The sequence below is a fragment of the Amblyraja radiata genome, chromosome 32 (assembly GCF_010909765.2).
Source record: "Amblyraja radiata isolate CabotCenter1 chromosome 32, sAmbRad1.1.pri, whole genome shotgun sequence".
Classification (NCBI taxonomy): Eukaryota; Metazoa; Chordata; class Chondrichthyes; order Rajiformes; family Rajidae; genus Amblyraja; species Amblyraja radiata.
This window is the reverse complement of record NC_045987.1, coordinates 16,595,323-16,612,813: the sequence shown is the minus strand read 5'-3', so window position 1 is coordinate 16,612,813 and position 17,491 is coordinate 16,595,323. Positions and strand designations below refer to the sequence as shown.

At 44.8% G+C, this 17,491-nt stretch overlaps 1 protein-coding gene across 2 annotated transcripts in view; it reads left to right on the top strand.

The window, feature by feature from the left end:
* Window positions 1–17,491, top strand: part of LOC116991000 (collagen alpha-1(I) chain-like) — a 196,726-nt gene that overhangs the window by 80,458 nt on the left and 98,777 nt on the right. For both annotated transcript variants that reach the window (XM_033049254.1, XM_033049253.1), the window contains 5 exons: window positions 2,509–2,544; window positions 6,118–6,237; window positions 10,507–10,545; window positions 12,436–12,489; window positions 14,400–14,453. In XM_033049254.1, coding sequence (XP_032905145.1) covers window positions 2,509–2,544; window positions 6,118–6,237; window positions 10,507–10,545; window positions 12,436–12,489; window positions 14,400–14,453 — 303 coding nt within the window. The remainder of the gene's footprint in view (window positions 1–2,508; window positions 2,545–6,117; window positions 6,238–10,506; window positions 10,546–12,435; window positions 12,490–14,399; window positions 14,454–17,491) is intronic.

The following is a 17,491-nucleotide window of genomic DNA, read 5'->3' as shown; positions in this document are numbered from 1 at the left end:
TTCCTACACAGAGTGAAATGCAGAGTCCACTTTCTCCCCTCCTTCAGGGTTATGTAAACCTGTGCCTTGGTCAGGGTCTGACCAAATTTGGTCCTGCCCACTCTCCTCCGAGGAGTAAGAGATATCTTGCGGCCCCACACGGGGCACCGCTGTGGGACTTACCTTTTGCCCACTGTGGCTAGCCTCCATATTTCTGGGACTGCCACCATGGAGGAGCTCCTCCAGCCGTTTTGGTGTGATTTGCACTCGCTCCCTTTCGGGAGATGGTGGTGCTGATTCTTTCTTTCTTCCACCCGTTTTGGTGTGATTTGCACTCGCTCCCTTATTGGGAGACTGTGCCTCTCGCTCCCTGCTGCTCTGTCCGCTCGTGGCCAACCCCTCCAACCGACCCCCAGTGCGCATGGGCACTGGTCGCTCGCGGCTATTCAGAGTCGGACTCCTCGAAGTCAACGACTCTGATTATGCCTACCTCTCCCGACCAGCCGGGGCCGGCGCAGGAGCGAAGTTGGGAGCAAAAATCGGGAGGGAAAGTCGGGAGCAAAAGTCGGGCGCGAAAAAAAAACGGGAGCAAAAGTCGGGGGGGGGGAGGGTAAGTCTGGCACAGGTATTCCCATTACGGGAGTTCAGCCTGTTGCTGCTGTCTGTTCCCCCCCCCCCCCCGCGGTGCTCCAGCGGGTCCAACGTGTACTCAGTGCTCTCGGGCACTGACCGCTCGCCGCTATTTTTAGACCTGCGGAACCCCTGCTCCAGCGACCGTTGTCCTGGCGCTAAAGTCGGCTCCGTTCCTGTTTAAAAGAAATTAACGGGCCTCGGCCGCTGCTGGCTGCCTGCAAATCTGCAGACTCTCCCCAGCCAGCTTCATCAGCCTTCTAGATAAAAAAAAGGGTAAGTAAAGAAAACGAAGTTCCCTTACGTTCCTGTTGCAGTTTCAACCCCTGCCGATTTGGAGGAACGTCCTTCCTCCAGCGATGACGAGTTCGAATGCGTGTAGCGATATGACACGCATGCGTCGTAAGCGGGGTTCTTCACGTAGTCACTCACGTGACTTCAAAGTAAAATACAAATTGCACCTGTAATTATGAAGTTATCACTCATTCATTGCTAAAATGAATATTGGCTTCCCTTTCATGCAAGCGACAAGATGTATTTTTTAGAATTTTACCTCACAGAAGGAGGGATTTCATGCATGGACAAACTGTTTCTGTGACGTGTACCTTTCACAGCCTCTGGTTGCTCCATATCCCTTATTACACGTTACAATCTGTGAAGTATTTCGAAGTTGCAGATACTGCTATAAATTAAATTTACTTGCCTTTCCATCCATGTTACATTACCTTTAACTTCTGAATAATCCCCTCTCAGTATTCTATCGAAAGCCATATGAAAATTCATACATGCAAGCATATCAAGAGGGGACTTGATCAGAGCATTTAAAGTTATGAGAGGCATTGATAAGGTAGACAGTCACAACCTTTATTCCTGGGGTGGAAACGTCCAACACTAGAGGTCAGAGCTAGAGTGGCAGGATGTTTAATGGAGATGTCTTCATTTTACACAGAGAATGGTGGGGGCTTGAAACACGTTGCCATGGGTGGTGGTGGAGGCTGTTACGATATTGGCGTTTAAGAGGCTTTGATATAGGCACATGGAAGTGCAGGGAATAGAGGGATATGGATCATGGATAGGCAGCTGAGAGATTAACTGGGCATCATGTTCAGCCAAAGGGCCCATTTTTATGCTATACTGTTCTATATCAATGACTTTATGAATACAATAATAATTTTTTTACTGAAGTACGGGCCTTCTCAGATGATGTTAGTGTCATCTTGTACTCTAGCCTCATTGCTTCATTGTGACTATTAGAATGAGTATTTTACTGTGCAACATCATTAACATTAATATCTATCTGTGATAAATTAGTATATGTTTAAACTGCTGTATGTACATATTGTTTATTGTTGCTCATGGTGAATCTAGATGAAAGCATCCAGGATCGTAAACGGTTATTGTTGAATTGCTGCTTCATGATTTTAAAGTTTCTAAGGCATGCAACGGTTTAAAATCCTTGAGCACAGCCTTGCAGGTGATGCAGATGATTATAGGATCATCGACCTGTTGAAAGTTTCATGCTCCTGCCACATTCAGAAATTCATCAATGAGTCGTACTTTAAATATCTAAGCTGCTGCAAGGTGATACAAATTGATAATAATACAGAATCCAGTCATTTCTGTTCTGAAGTCTGGAACTAATAGCATCTTGGTAGCAGGTCAGCATGAATGTCATCTGGAGGCTGTGGTTCACATTCATTGCGGCTGCTTGCACAAATGTCAACCACCACATTACAAGGACCACAGACTGTGAAAATTGTGCCTTCAAGAAAATAATGTGCTCGAGTTGGCTTCAAACTTCATTCCGATGTTTTAATATCAAATGAAAATTCGGAGTTCATTGAAGGAGTTTGCGTTTATTGGGTTTCACATTGCTTTTCTTTTTCTTCCCAAAATCAGGGTGACCCTGGACAACCAGGACCTAAAGGAGATAAAGTGAGTTGTAACCTTAAGGAAAACAAATCATAAAGGGCGTTTATAACACTGATTATGTTTTACATGAAATCACTTGTGGGATCTGAATTAAGCATTTGAAATGTCCACAATGGATACAGGCATGTGGAGCAGTTTGGCTGTAATTCATCCTGTCCACCTCATGTTACGTCTTTCCTGCCTTTTGAAGCAAAGTGTCCCTTCCTAGAGGTATCTTTGTTGAAATTATAATATATAAAAGAAACTAAAACCTTTTATTGATGCCTGTTTGGCTGCAGAGCCTCTCATCAACACAGCAGTGGCCAGGTGGGTGTATGGAACGAGCTGCTGGAGGAGGTAGTTGAGGCAGGGACTATCGCCATGTTTAAGAAGCAATTAGACAGGTACATGGATAGGACAGGTTTCGAGGGATGTGGGCCAAATGTGGGCAAGTGGGACTAGTGTAGATGGTACACATTGGTCGGTGTGGGCAAGTTGGGCCAAAGGGCCTGTTTCTATGCTGTGTGGCATTATGACAGAAGGGCCTGTTTCTATGCTGCATCTCGAAGCTAAAATGCGGATATGGATCATGTGCGGGCAGCAATGATTAGTTTAATCTGGTATCATGTTGGATCAGATATTGCGGGTTGGTGCTCTGCTACCTGCACTGTACCGACCCATGTTCTGTTCATGGAATGTAATGGATTGCATCTTACCAAAGGTAATGGATTCTATCTTACCTTTGTCCCCTGCAGCTGCTCCTCCCCTCTCTCTCCATATACCTGTCATTGGTTGTTTCCTGGGGGTCTTCCACGTTTATACATCCCTTGGACGATCCTCCAACCTGCTGGCACCTTCACAGGGAACTGAAGGCATTCCCATGCAGAACATCTACCATAGAGTCATACAGCATGGAAACAGGCCCTACCTTCCAACTTGTCCATGCCAACCAAGATGCCCCCTCTAAGCTAATCCCATTCTCCTGCATTTGACCCACATCCCTCTAAACCTTTTCTATGCATGTACATGTCCAAGCAGATACATGTATCATTTCTCTGACATTTTAGGCCTTCATTTTCTCCTCCAGTTCCCCTGCCTCCTCCTTCCCTGCCCCCACTAACACTTGCCCTATTTAATCCACAAATGATTCAATGGGTCCTGCATTGTCAGAGTGAGGCTAAACGCAAATTGGAGGAACAGCATCTCATATTTTGCCAGGGCAGCTTACGATTATCGATTTCTCTCAATTCAGGTAGCCCGGCATTCCCTCTCTCTCTATCCCTCCCCCACCCAAGTCGCACTTGCTTGTCATTTTCACCCTACAAGCAGATTAAAATGGCCTGTTTCCTCTATCATCGTTATTTTTTTGCATACATTTCATTCATTGTTCTTTACCTCTCCACATCATCATCCATATGTATCGTTTCCCTTATCCCTAACCACTGAAGAAGGGTCTCAACCCGAAACTTCACCCATTCCTTCTCTCCAGGGATGCTGCCTGTCCCGCTGAGTTACTCCAGCTTCTTGTGTCGATCTTCAACTGAATAGACCTAACAGTAGATAATCCTCTGCACTGAAATTCATCTTAAGTGGTGTTTCCCCCATTGCTGATACTCAGGGTATGAAAGAATAGTCTTTGCAAAGGAAGCAACAACAAAATCTTTAATTTAATCTTTATTTTAACATGTACTTTGGATCTGTCTTCACTAAGGAAGACACAGACAATCTCTCAGATGTACTAGTGGCCAGAGGACCTAGGGTGACGGAGGAACTGAAGGAAATTCACATTGTGCAGGAAATGATGATAGGTAGACTGATGGGACTGAAGGCTGATAAATCCCCAGGGCCTGATGGTCTGCATCCCAGGGTACTGAAGGAGGTGGCTCTAGAAATCGTGGACGCATTGGTGATCATTTTCCAATGTTCTATAGATTCAGAATCAGTTCCTGTGGATTGGAGGGTAGCTAATGCTATCCCACTTTTTCAGAAAGGAGGGAGAGAGAAAACAGGGAATTATAGACCAGTTAGCCTGACATCGATGGTAGGGAAGATGCTGGAGTCAATTATAAAAGATGAAATAGCGGCACATTTGTATAGCAGTGACAGGATCGGTCCAAGTCAGCATAGATTTACAAAGGGGAAATCATGCTTGACTAATCTGGAATTTTTTGAGGATGTAACTAGGGAAATGGACAAGGGAGAGCCAGTGGATGTAGTGAACCTGGACTTTCAGACAGCCTTTGATAAGGTCCCACATAGGAGATTAATGGGCAAAATTAGACCACATGGTATTGGGGGTTGGCAGATAGGAAACAAAGAGTAGGGATTAACGAGTCCCTTTTGGAATGGCAGGCAGTAACTAGTGGGGTGCCACAAGGCTTGGTGCTGGGAGCGCTGCTATTTACAATATACATTGATGATTTAGATGAAGGGATTAAAAGTAACATTAGCAAATTTGCAGATGACAAAGCTGGGTGGCAGTGTGAACTATGAGGAGGATGCTATGAGGATGCAGGATGACTTGGACAGGGTGGGTGAGTGTGCAGATGCAGTTTAAATGTGGATAAATGTGGGGTTATCCACTTTGGTGCAAGAACAGAAAAGCAGATTATTATCTGAATGGTGTCAAATTAGGAAAAGGGGAAGTACAACGGGATCTGGGAGTCCTTGTTCATCAGTCACTGAAAGAAAGCATGCAGGTACAGCAGGCAGTGATGAAAGCATGTTGGCCTTCATAACGAGAGGAGTTGAGTATAGGAGCAAAGAGGTCCTTCTGCAGTTGTACAGGGCCCTGGTGAGACCACACCTGGAGCATTGTGTGCAGTTTTGGTTTCCAAATTTGAGGAAGGACATTCTTGCTATTGAGGGAGTGCAGCTTAGGTTCATAAGGTTAATTCCCGGGATGGTGGGACTGTCATATGTCTGAAAGAATGGAGCGACTGGGCTTGTATACACTAGAATTTAGAAAGATGAGAGGGGATCTTATTGAAACATATAAGATTATTAAGGGATTTGACATATTAGAGGCAGGAAACATGTTCCCGATGTTGGGGGAGTCCAGAACCAGGGGCAATAGTTTAAGAATAAGAGGTAGGCCATTTAGAACGGAGATGAGGAAAAACTTTTTCACCCAGAGAGTTGTGAATCTGTGGAATTCTCTGCCTCAGAAGGCAGTGGGGGCCGATTCTCTGGATGATTTCAAGAGAGAGTTATATAGAGCTCTTAAAGATCGCTATCCGGGGATATGGTGAGAAGGCAGGAACGAGGTACTGATTGCGGATGATCAGCCATGAATGCAGTGAATGGCGATGCTGGCTCGAAGGGCCGAATGGCCTACTCCTGCACCTACTGTCTATTGACTATTAATTCTGAAGTTGCTAATCAGCTGAAAATGCACTTCATTTATTTTAAGCCCAATTATTTATTGCCTTCCAGTTGATTTAAAGTGGCTTATTGAATATATTAAACTGCTGCCAAAATGTGATGCTTTTCATCTGAAATCCAATCATATTTATTGCCTACTTTCGGGAGAGGTCAACCCCACATTCTATATCCGGTGAACATTGATGTCAAAGTGTGTTGCTGTGTTTATTTCAGGGTGATCCGGGGGTCAGGGGCCGTGAGGGGCAGACAGGTGCCCCTGGACTTCCTGGTCCTGCTGGCCTGCCGACCATTTACCTGTGGAGAAATACAAATGAAGACTGGTCGGCCTTCTCCGTAAGTCTCTTCTAAATACAATGTCGTAACCGTACAACTCCTCCACCTTTTGGCGTGGGGTAGACCAAAGATACTGGGTAGACTGTCTCCCCGCCCCCCCCCCCCCCCCCTCCCTCCCAAATCCATCCACATCCCCAATCCTGGACTTTATACTCATCAATTTAATTTCATGTTTCATGTGCCTTGTTTAGTGCTTCCTGACTGTTGGCAGACCAATTTCCCTCCTGGGATAAATAATGGTCTATCGTATCGTATTGTGTTTCATCCTAAAACTACCTACGGAAAAAGAAACAGAGAGATTTGCATTTATTTGGTACTTTCAGTTAATATCTGGACAGTGTTTGACAACTGACAATGTGTAGTTGCTGCTGCAAAGTAGGAATAGATTCTGTTCTCCAAGTTTTCTTCATTCAGAAATGATGCAGCCAAGATCACATTTGGCTTCCAGTTCAACCCTGCAATCTACAAGGAAATATGCAGCTTATTAAGGATTAAAAACTTTGGGAAACTGTTTCCAGACTCCCCAGAAAAATCCAGCAAGCTCACAATGTGGTCACTCTCCCCCTCTCTCTCTGACTCCTCTCTCTTTGCTCCCCTCTCTCTTTGCTCCACTCTCTCTGTCTCCCTCTCTTTCTGCCTCCCTCTCTCTGTCCCCCCCTCTCTCTCTGTCTCTCTCTCTGTCCCCCCCCCGCTATCTCTGCCCCCCCTCTCTCTCTGTGTCCCCCTCTCTCTGTGTCCCCCTCACTGTCCCCCTCTCTCTCTGTCCCCCTCTCTCTCTGTCCCCCTCTCTCCCTGCCCCCCTCTCTCTCTGCCCCCCTCTCTCTCTGCCCCCCTCTCTCTCTGCCCCCCTCTCTCTCTGCCCCCTCTCTCTCTGCCCCCTCTCTCCCTGCCCCCCTCTCTCCCTGCCCCCCTCTCTCCCTCCCCCCCTCTCTCCCTGCCCCCCTCTCTCCCTGCCCCCCTCTCTCCCTGCCCCCTCTCTCCCTGCCCCCTCTCTCCCTGCCCCCTCTCTCTCTCTCCCTGCCCCCTCTCTCCCTGCCCCCCCTCTCTCTCCCCCTCTCTCTCTGCCCCCCTCTCTCTCTGCCCCCTCTCTCTCTGCCCCACTCTCTCTGTTCCCCACTCTCTGTCCCCTTCTCTCTCTGTGCTCCCCTCTCTCTGTTCCCCGCTCTCACTGTCTCCCCCTCTCTCTCTCTCTCTCTCCTCCTTTCTCTCTCTCCCCTTCCTCCTTTCCCTCTCCTTTTGCCCCTATTTCCTCCCCTTTTCCTTCTCCTCACTCTCATTCCACTTCCTTTTCCCTATCCCTCCCTCTCTTCTCTCCCTAGGCTTCTCTCTCCTTTTCTCACCTCCCTCTTTCACTCTCACCATTTTCTCTCTCTCTCTCTTTATCTTTATCTTGTGCTCTTTCTCAAACTTGTTTTATTTCTTTCTCTTCCCTCCGTACAGATTTAAACTTTATTTGTTTATTTTGTCACAATTCAAAGGGATTTAAAGTGGAAACTAATTTCCTATTTTTCTCCCTGTAAATGTGCTCTGCATACGCCCTCAAATGTCACGGGTAATTTGTTCCTGATAAATATGCAGCAGTGTGTTTTCACACAGCAATCAGCAATGGGCGATACTTACTGGAACCATTGACCCAGATATAAATAAAGGCCCTGAACCAAAGAACAAGCAATTTGCTTAAGAGTCTTTGCTAACATGCTTGTGTCATAGTAATTCCTTCCATTCATGAGAGGTTTTCTTTAGATTCTGTTTGTGCCTGCCTATTTTACCACCTTCATTTATCGTGTAAAATATAAACTGATTAACAGCCGGATATCGCTCAATTGAGTGGCCACAGTAATTGTCAGTGTTCATTCAGTTGGGAGCCAGAGAAATTGGCTTGTACGTGATAGCTTCCATCTACTGATTACTGACCAGTATTATTCCATCAACAATGTTATACATTGACTCCAAGAGTAATGCTCACAATCAGGGATGAATTTGTATGCAAACTTAAGGGGCTGTCCCACTGTCTGAGCTAATTCAAGACCTCACCTGAAAAAAAAAATCAAACTCGTGGTAAGCACATAGAATGTACGGAGCGGGTTCATCGGTGCTCGGGACGTCTCTTAGCGGCTCGTAACTCTAACGGCAGGTACTCGGGAAACGCGGTAAGCTCGGCAAGACTCGTGAAGCTTTTTCAACGTTGAAAAATGTCCACGAGTACCTACGAGCGGCTATTACCGTAATTCTCCGAGTTCGAATTGGGGGAAACTCGGGAGAACTCGTGAATTAGCTCCTACAGTGGGACAGCCCCATTAGATGAACTATTTGTACTGGCTGCTGAATTGATACCTGAATTGATAGAGAGATTAGGAGTCATAGAACTCAGAGTTGTACAGTACTTCAGCCCACTGAATCCATGCTGATCTATTTGCTCATCTACACTAATACCATCCACATGCATTAGGTCGCTCATCTTCTACGTCTTGCCTTTTGAATGTCCGTCCAAATGCTTCTTAAATGTACTGATTGTCTGATTCTACCAACTTCTCTGGCAGCGCATTCCAGATATCAACCACTCTCTGCTTAAACTACCTTTACATTCCCTTCTTCCTGTTTCATTGGGAAGGCAAAGAAATCCCAAAAAGAGGCAAGTGAAGAGTTTGGATATCCAGCGAAATTTGGAAACTTTGTTGGCAATTTCCTTGTGTAATTTCCAGTAATGTAACGTCACCAGTAAATGTGGCCATTGCCCTCTGTGTCAAGAGTCCCAGAAACCAGCCCTTCAGCTTGACTCGCCCATGCCAACCACAATGTCCCATCTTAGTTAGTCCCATTTGCCCATGTTTGGCTCATATCCCTTTAAACCTTTCCTATTCATGAACTTGTCCAAACGCCTTTTTAATGCTGTTATTGTGTCTGCCTCAACTACTTTGTCTGGCAGTTCGTTCCATGTACTCATCACGCTTTTATCTAAATTTAAGTGAATTTTACCCAACTACAATGAAAACATTTGCCTTGTTGCCAATTTTAGGAATGCATGATTACCCTGGAATTTCAAATATTCTTTTCTCTCTCGTGCAACAAAGAGTCAATTGCAGAGGGAAAAGGGACGCATGCCGTTTTTGATTAAAAATACATACATTTATCTCACAACAGCAAATGTGGCACCTTAGTTCAAGAAATGCTGCAGGGAAAAAACTGGTAATTATTGGGTAAAATACACACAAAGTGTTGGAGATACTCAGTGTGTCTGGCTGCTTGTCTGCAGAACATGCATATGTGCCGTTTCAGGTGTGGCCCTTTATTTGCGTCCTCCAGAGATGCTGCCTGACCTGCTGAATTACTCCAGCACTTTGTGTCTTTTTTTGTAAACCAATATCTGCAGTTCCTTGTGTCCAGTTACAGGTTAGATCGTCTAATATCAATGGCAGGGCAACCTTTGCTCAAAACTTTGAGGCAAGGGTTGATCAGTATGGATTTGTTGATGGGAGATCCTGTCGGACTAGTTTAAGTGGTGGAGTCAGGTACTCTCACATCGACCACTTGACCCACCAATGCAATGGCAGCCAAAGACCAACTGCTGGTAAATGGGATAATGGTCAGCATAGACACTGTGGGCCAAAGGGCCTGTTTTTGTGCTGTGTGGCTCATTGACACCCTCAAGAATCTTACTGAGAGTGATGTAGAAGCTTGAGGCCTTTTCTCCAAAAAGGAAAAGCAAATTCCATTGGTATTGTGAAGGGATTGGTATTGTGAAGGGATTGCTAGTGCACTATTGCGATGCTAGTTGCAGGTGGTTGCCGGAGGTTGCAAGTAGTGGAAGGTCTTACTGAAATAGTTTAGGTCTTACCTTCCACTACCTGCAACCTCCGGCAACCACCTGCAACTAGCATCGCAACCGGCTTCGACTATAAAATCACCGATTTTTAAACCGGCAACCTATTTTTAGTCGCGGCCGGTTTTGAATTTTTTGAAATAATCGCCGGAACATAGAAGAAGCGGAAACCACTTTCGACCATTAGGGAGACCGATAAAAACCTCCGGGAACGTCCGGGAGCCAGACGGAAACCTTGGGCGGGGCGCAAAGTCTCCAGAGATTTCCATTCAGGTTTCCTAAGTGGGACAGGGGCATTACTCCAGCATTTTGTGTCTACCATAGTTGGATTGCACAGTGCCATTGCACTGATGGAAAAAAAATATTTTAGCTCTGTGCAGAACAACTTTAAATTCGCAAAACACAATTTACGCTTTAATCTACTAATTTTCTTTTATGTTTTCCAACAGCAAACACAAACCTATCAAATGTTGTTGGCAGGCTGGCCGGTAAGTGCGAAACATCGCTCATGCCAAGTATAAGTTAGTGTTAAACTTTAATGTTTCATAAATATTTTATGGAGAAATTGCATGTCTTGCTGCCAGTACCCAAAGGCAGAATTATCTGCAGCACAACTGGAATTCCAAAGAGGACTGGGAAATAACTGCGGATGCTGGTTTAAATCGAAGATGGAAACAAAATGCTGGAGTAACTCAGCGGGTCAGGCAGCATCTCTGGAGAGAAGGAATGGGTGACGCTTCGAGTCGAGACCCATCTTAGTCTGAAGAAGGGTCTCGACCAGAAACGTCACCCATTTCTTCTCTCCAGAGATGCTGCCTGACCCGCTGAGTTACTCCAGTATTTTGTGTCTATCCCAAAGAGGTAACTGTTGATAAGTTGGTAAAATTTATATTCTCATAACATTTGAGGCCATTTGACACCGCACATCATCCCATGGCTGTTAGGGAGGGCAGTTAACCTGCTCCCTGCCCCAAACTTGGTGAGAAGCTCTTGGCACCATTGACCTGCGATGACTTTTCTCCAATTTTTCTTTCGTTGCCTGAGGAGAAACACCTGGGTTTCCTGTTTGCGCCTCTCTGCAGACAATACTGTCTGGGTCAAGAATTTACCAATACAAGGAACGACCGCTGCAGGATGCTAACTGTCTGTCTTGGTTCCACGCATTGAAGCGTTACTTTATTCTGCCAGGGCTCAATTCCAGATATCCAAATGTTCAAATGCTGCTTAAAAAAGGGCAGCACAGTGGCGCAGCGGTAGAGTTGCAGCCTTAGAGCACCAGAGACCTGGGTTCGATCCTGCGCACGGGTGCTGTCCGTACGGAGTTTGTACGTTCTCCCCATGACCGCGTGGGTTTTCTCCGGGTGCTCCGGTTTCCTCCCACACGCCAAAGACGTTCAGATTTGTAGGTTCATTTTCTTCAGTAAAAAATTGTAAAATTGTCCCTAGTGTGTAGGATAGTGCTAGTGCACTGGGTGTATTGTGTGTTGGATAGTGCTAGTGTACTGGGTGTATTGTGTGTTGGATAGTGCTAGTGTACTGGGTGTGTTGGATAGTGCTAGTGTACTGGGTGTGTTGGATAGTGCTAGTGTACTGGGTGTATTGTGTGTAGGATAGTGCTAGTGTACTGGGTGTATTGTGTGTTGGATAGTGCTAGTGTACTGGGTGTATTGTGTGTTGGATAGTGCTAGTGTACTGGGTGTATTGTGTGTAGGATAGTGCTAGTGTACTGGGTGTATTGTGTGTTGGATAGTGCTAGTGCACTGGGTGTATTGTGTGTTGGATAGTGCTAGTGTACTGGGTGTATTGTGTGTAGGATAGTGCTAGTGTACTGGGTGTATTGTGTGTTGGATAGTGCTAGTGCATTGGGTGTATTGTGTGTTGGATAGTGCTAGTGTACTGGGTGTATTGTGTGTTGGATAGTGCTAGTGTACTGGGTGATCGGTGGGCCGAACGGCCTTTTTCCGCGCTGTATCTTTAAAGTTGCAAAATGAAACAACGGCATGACACCATTGAACAGCACATGAACAGGCCCTTCGGCCCACACTGTTCGTGCCGAACATTTTGCCAAGATCAACTCTTAACTGCCTTCGTGTTATCCAGATCCCTCCATTTCTTGCAGATTCATGTGCCTATCCAAAAGTCTCTCAAATAAACTTACCAGAACTTCTGTTGGAAGAAGCTTAACATTATAGCTTATGGAAGTATAACATTATAGTTTATTGAAGAAGCATTAAAGTGAATGAAAAGCATATAATATCAGTTGTTATTCCACAGGTATCTCTTCGGCAGGAATATAAGAATGATTACGTTGCATTTTAAACTCTCTGACGTGCTGTTTTAGATGTGCTGATGTTGTCTCCGTTCTGTGCCACTTTTAGACCCAGCGTGGAGTTTCGGGACCTTCTGGACCCCCGGGAAAACCAGGCCCTCCTGTAAGTCAAAACCAAAATAGATGCAACAGAAAGCAAAAATAGTTTAAATGACCTCTCAGAATAAAGGTGCAGCTGCCAGGTCAGTTGAGCAATAATGTAATGTGTTAAAGTTGTAATAATCGGCACCAGAACGGAAGATTCGAGGTATTTGAGAAGCTGCTGTGATCTTGAGCAGGAAACATTCAATACTGACACTCGTAAACTGAAGCACAGATGTCGTTATACCTCCAGTTGCATTCAAAAAATACCTGCTCCACAATGGCCCGTACACAATTGTGCCTCTTGTTCTGACTGTAAACTTGCCACTGCCACACAGACCATGTCTTTAGTTTAGTTTAGAGCAGAAACAGGCCATTCGGCCCACCGAATCCGGGCTGAACATCGATCCCCGCACACCAACTTTACCCTACACACACGAGGGACAATTTACAATTATACCAGGCCAATTAACCTACAAACCTGCACACCTTTGGAGTATGGGAGGAAACCGGAGCATCCAGAGAAAACCCACGCAGTGTAAACTCCATACAAGCAGCACCCGTAGTTGGGATCGATCCCAGGACTCTTGGCAGTGTAAGGCAGCAACACTACCACTGCGCCACTGTGCCGTCCAAAGTTAAGATGAGAGCAGCAGGAATGATGCATACCTATTGAACCACCTTCAATCTGGTACAAAGGTTGGAACCAGATCCGAGGATGAAGAACCCAAAGACCTCACTATTCCCTTGCAGTGAAGCCATAAAAGCAGGAGGCCGCCATCTTGATTAACTGTATAATAATAATAATAATAATAATAATAATAATAATAATAAACTTTATTTCAGACACAAAGTCCAGACAAGGGACAACATTACATAAAAATACATTGCATATAAAAACACCATAAAATACATATAAAATCTTAGTATATCACTTATAAAAGCCTCATTTCCACACCACATTGCTGTCTTTCATCGCCAGAGACCCGGGTTTGATCTTGACTACGGGTGCTGCTTGTACGAAGTTTGTACAATCCCCCTGTGACTGCGTGGGTTTTCTCCGGGTGCTCCGGTTCCCTCCAACACTCCAAAGTCATGCAGCTTTGTAGGTTAATTGGCTGTGGTAACTTGTAAAATTGTCCCTAGTTTTTTTAGGTTAATGTATGGGGTGACCACTGGTCGGCACGGTCCAGGTGGGCCGAAGGGCCTGTTTCCACGCTGTATCTCGATAGTCTAAAGTCGGCGTCTCAGTTTTAATTGGTGGGATTAGGATGAGTTTTTGGTGTGGAACTCACTAGCTTTACAGTAGAAAAACTGCAGGAAAGTTTTATCTATTGATACATTTTCCTCAGATTCCTCACAGCTGAGTCCTGGTCCTGAAATTCTTTAGCCTCCTTTCCTCCTTCCGCCCAGTCTGAACCCCGCCACAACCCTCCCAACAGCCAACCATTCCCATTCCCATTCCGCCCTCACATTTATCTCACTCAGGACTGTTCCCTTTAATCTTCAGCGATATTTACTGGAACTCACCCCATTTCCGACCAATGTTTTAAAAGGAAACGGACGGTCACTTTTAGATAGGCCTGAGGTGTTAAAATGGGCCAAGACTTGATTCTTAATTAGTAGGGGTGTCTGAGATTATGGGGAGAAGGGGTTTAGGAGGGAGAGATAGATCAGCCATGATTGTATGGTGCAGTAGACTTGATGGGCCGAATGGCCTAATTCCCCTCCGATCACATGATCTTATGACTTGCCAGTTAGAATGAGTTTGTGACGATGGTAATACAAGCAGTAAAATCATTCTCAGTTAACGTTTCCGGTCCTTTGAACCCTTTAATGAAAAGAAAACTTGAATCTGCTTTCAAAAAAAATGTTGCTATTGCTCTTTGCTTCATTAAACTGTGATTGACGATTGATGGTGAATTTTTGTAGGGTCCCCCTGGCGTTCCAGGATACCCAGGTCCACTGGGCAAGCAGGGCGATGAGGTGAGTGTTATCTCAAGAACTCGGAAAACTAACTAACCCAACAAAAACAATCCATTGCTTTCTCTCATATTTGGAATGCAAATTAATTTTGTTCTTTGTGTTGTGAAAAGTTATGTCGCAAAATGCTTTAAGGTTTTGATCAGTGAATAGCTGGGTAGAGATGTGATGTGTGATTCTGGGCTGGCATTCTTATCTCGGGACTGAAGAAGGGCAGCACGCTGGCGTAGCGGTGGAATTTCTGCCTTTTAGCGGCAGAGACCCGGGGTTCCATCCAGACTACGGGTGCTGCCTGTACGGAGTTTGTACGTTCTCCCCGTGACCTGCGTGGGTTTTCCTCCAGTTTTCTTCCCACACTCCAAAGACGTACAGGTTTGTAGGTTAATTTGCTTGGTATAATTGTAAATTGTCCCTAGTGCGTGTACGATAGTATTCGTGTGCGGAGATCGCTGGTCGCCGCGGACTCAGTGAGTCGAAGTAGGTATGTTGCAAAGCCTACCTGAAGCGTCGTTGAAAATCTTCCGCAGCCCGTGTGCGCGATTTTGGCGCCGTTTAGAGGGGGCGGGTTTAAAACGCGATTTTCTCTAGGCTGTTCAAATCGAAGATGTTCAGCCTAGTTAATTATTAACGAAAAATCGCTGAAAGACCCCGTCGCAAAAGCTATTATTAGGTTTAACGGCCTCGTATAATAGTTATAGTAGTTTAAAAATCAGTCTCTAAACCCGCGACCGGCAGCAACCGCAGGGTCTCATAAAGCAAACCACAGGAGGTATGCTGTATATTTTTACATTAAAAAGGGCTTCTAAAGATCCCTTTATACAAAGTTTAATATTGCGAGTAGCTCATTTTGGGCCCATTATATCCCGCAGTATTTTTCTGGGCATTTGGGGCACAAATCTACCGCAATGTGAACGTTCTAAACCAGCGCGTTACACAGGGACCCACTGGAAAGCTGATTTAAAATGGACTTTAATTTACAGCAATTGAACACTAAATTCCTTCCATTTGGCCTATAAATTAATGTAAATGAGATTTTAAAATCATGTTTTATTGTGAATTATTTGTGAATATTATTTGGACATTTAGGCTATTTAAAAATGTTAATCATTTATTAAGAAATGGATAGATGTTTAGATCTAGTAATTGAAGTCTGAAATTAGCTACAATTAGGTAACTAACTAATTATATGCTTTAATTTCAGGTCATCCAAGTAAGATTATTTTATATTTGTTTCAGAATGCTTCAATCTATGATAACTGAAAATTTCATTCAGTTCTCTTAATTTTTAAGAAAGTTATGGGCTTTTGACTGTTCACGATCACAGCTTTTTTGTTATGTCCATAGAAAATCAATAGGGAACAAGATGCTCATTTCCCAGTATGAAAATGGCCATAACTTTTTAAATACTTGAGATATGAAAGTGAATTAGGTGTCAAATTAAACTTATTTTTATGCTTTATCTGATGGGATAAATTACAGACTTGATTTTTAAAATCTCAAAATTTTGTAACATTGCTAGTCGAAGGGCCTGTTTCTGCACTGTGTCTCTAAACTGTATTACCTTGGGTATGCAAGCAAAGAATTTCACTGTGACGTCACATGTGACAATAAAGTATTCCATTCAAACAAAACTAAAAAGGAGAAAATGGCAAGAATTCTGGAAATGATTGTTTCTCAGCACTTCTTGCTACAAGAGTGTACCGTTGTGGAAGTTGTTTCTGGAAGGACGTACTCACTTGCTAGGCTCCATGTCAAATATTTTTTCTTGCCGCCGTACGTTTGTGGGCTCCCGTTGACATTGTGGTGAAGTGCTATGGGATGCCACTTCCACATAAATGTCCCAAGTCCACCAGTGATGCAGTTTTGGCTTTCCATCCCACTCTATCCAAACCACCTGGCCTTCACCGTCAGAAATAACAGCTTGAAAGCCCTGTCCCACGGTACGAGTTCATTCCAAGAGCTCTCCCGAGTTTAAAAAAAATCAAACTCGTGGCAAGCACGGAGAAGGAACGTAGCGGGTACGTCGGAGCTCGGGGACGTCTCTTAACGCTAACGGTAGGTACTCGGGAAGACTCGCTAAAGGCAGGTAAGCACGGGAAGACTCATGAAGATTGTTCAACATGATGAAAAATGTCCACGAGAGCCCCGAGTACCGATGAGTGGCCATTACCGTAAATCTCCGAGTTCGAATCAGGGCAAACTCGGGAGAGCTCTTGGAATGAACTTCGACTGTGGAACAGGGCTTTGAGGATGATGGCAGCAGAAGATCATGTTGGAAGATGCATGCTGAGTGGGATTCTTTTGTCAAACATTACCTGTTCAATGGTATCTGAGGGAAGTGATGAGCATGTGGACCAGTGTTTGAGGAGTGAGGGATGTTATTCATTGTATCCGAGCCCAATCGTTCATTGATAATAACTAATATCATGGTTACTGCATGTTAAAGATTCAATTAAAAATAACTCTCCTTACTGAACAAAACAATTAGAAGTACAGTAAACCCTCGTTATAATGGACCGTAGCAGGAGGAATTGTGTCTGTTATTGTCCGCTCTAACCGAGTAAGGGATTATCATTGTATAAGTCATGCAAACAAACAACTGCAGTAGCTGGTTAATACACAGGACGCACAGTGCTGGAGGGTCTCAGTGGGTCAGGCAGTATCTTTGGAGAACAAGAATAGGTGACTTTTTGGGTGGAGACCCTTCTTCAGATTCTCCGTCCAAAACTGACCTGGAATCCAGGTGAGATGACGGCCCCCGGCTTTCAGGGGCCTGATTCAGCGTCTGTGCAGAGGTCTGATTCATTCTCTCCGTGAGATAGTGAACCAGTGGAGGGGCCTTTCACTCTGGACGCTGGCAGCTAGCAGGCGGAAGAGCTAACGTCCAGGCCTGCTGACTAACCGCAGAGTTTAGGTGCATTCTCTGAATCTTAGCCAGCGTTTGCTAAGCAGATGGATGTGCACAATTTATCAGGGAATTTATACGGTCTAGCCAATATTTAAAAATCATGGACAGTGCATGCTTTGTGAGATTCACTCCT